General features: G+C 47.2%; 1 protein-coding gene across 1 annotated transcript in view; it reads right to left on the bottom strand.

The window, feature by feature from the left end:
• LOC105818347 (mas-related G-protein coupled receptor member X2-like) overlaps positions 1-1,222 on the bottom strand; it is a 9,591-nt gene extending 8,369 nt beyond the window's left edge. Inside the window, exon 1 of the mRNA XM_012654307.1 lies at positions 1,138-1,222. Coding sequence (XP_012509761.1) covers positions 1,138-1,222 — 85 coding nt within the window. The remainder of the gene's footprint in view (positions 1-1,137) is intronic.
• Positions 1,223-1,687: the final 465 nt, after the last annotated feature.

The raw sequence follows: 1,687 nt of genomic DNA, 5'->3' as shown, positions 1-1,687 counted from the left end.
AAGTCTTCCTGAATCCTATTGTCTGGAAGCAATAACTTGTTAGTGTTTTTGTTCTTAAATCTTTCATTAGTTATGGATTTAGCTTTGAACAGTAAATTTTTCTTACTATTTTAAAAAGTTTACTTGTGTTAACAACTGGACAAATTGACCCCTCTTGTGAGATATAAAGAAGTTAGTACCTGTACCAGCCGACACTCAGCTCTCTAGGAACAGGCATGGAGTGTGTGAGAGATGGATTTAACCAGGTGGTGTTTTGTCTGGCAAGTTGGCAGAGGAGAATGTGGCAAAGGGGTGAAGGGTATGTGCAGGGTAGTGATTACAATGGATCTTGGCAAGGATGGAAGGAGGAAGTGGTGGTCAATGAGCCACGTTGGGTCGAGATACTAGACATCAGGATGGTGTGGGGGAGTCCCTGGAGTTAAGGGACTAGGAAAAGTTAGTATAAAATCAGAAGTAAGGGTCAAACAGAGTGATCTTGCAACAGACTTTGGAGGTGATGCCATTGTGGGTGATGACAAGGTCCCTGAGTGGATGGGTTAAATGGGATGGATGTGATGAGGTTAAAGGAAGGAAGTGTTTAGAATATGGAGAGGTGAGGATGTTGGATTGACCATGGCCATGGATATTGGAGTCATTAAGAATGAGGACAGGGAGAGGGAGCCATGATGGCCAACTAGAGACATGGCTTGTCAGACTGTCCAGGCTGAAGGGTGGAAGGCTGTAATAAGGAGAGTGGAGAAGAGTTGTGGCCTGGATGTGGATCACAGGCAGAGACAGCAAAGTCATCAAGGGACCCCACCAAGAAGGGCTGCAAAGCTGAGAGAGAAGAAGAGAGAGGAAGAGAGGAGAGGCAGCGCTTGGTGCTAATGGCGCTCAACATACTCAGCCCTGCAAGGCAGGAAAAGTGCATCATGGAGGTTAAGACCTTGCTCATTAAACTGAATGTACTGATGAGTTTCTTCAGGACATTGACAGTGTTAAAGCAGAGGAAGAGGAAGTTGGCCCCGGCCTGGCTGAGGAAGTAGATGGAGAAGGTGTTCCTGCGCATGTAGAAGCCAAGGAGCCAGAACACAACTGCGTTTCCCAGCAGCCCGAGCAGGGCAATGATGATCACCGGCAAGACTGGAATCAGGGCCAGCTCGTAGCAAGTTATAGGAGGGGGCTCAGCACTTCCGTTCCTTGGTGTGAGTTCTGTGCTCTGGGCTGGGATGGTGGGATCCATGCTGAGAAACCCTCCACTGGTGCCCCTGGGAACACAAGATTTGAGCAACAACTGTATCATCTCTGATTCTCAGGACCATCCTGTACTGTGCGAATGACTGTCTCCATTTTACAGAGGAGGGGAACAGAGGTTTGCAGAGAATAAATAACCAAACAAAATGAGGGTTGTTCTCAAAGCTGGATTCAAACCCAGTTCTAGCTGGCTAAAGCCAGGGCTCTCTCTATTGTAACACAGGTCCTCTGCTGACATGGGAATATTCTGTGATGGAAACACCTCTACACAACAGGCTAGGGTGATGGACCTAAGCGTTACTCTCTCCTTAGCCATAAATCTTCTCTTGGTCCAGGAATTCAAAAAGACAGAGGTGATTACGACACCCCCATGACTAAGAGTGGTCCATCCATAGAGGAAAGAGAAGACGATATATTAGGGACATGAGGGGAAAGAGACCTCTTGCTAGGCATG

This window comes from Propithecus coquereli, unplaced genomic scaffold, assembly GCF_000956105.1.
Source record: "Propithecus coquereli isolate 6110/MARCELLA unplaced genomic scaffold, Pcoq_1.0 Scaffold44, whole genome shotgun sequence".
NCBI classification, from domain to species: domain Eukaryota; kingdom Metazoa; phylum Chordata; class Mammalia; order Primates; family Indriidae; genus Propithecus; species Propithecus coquereli.
The sequence above is the reverse complement of the archived record's forward strand: the minus strand, read 5'-3'. Positions and strand labels throughout refer to the sequence as shown.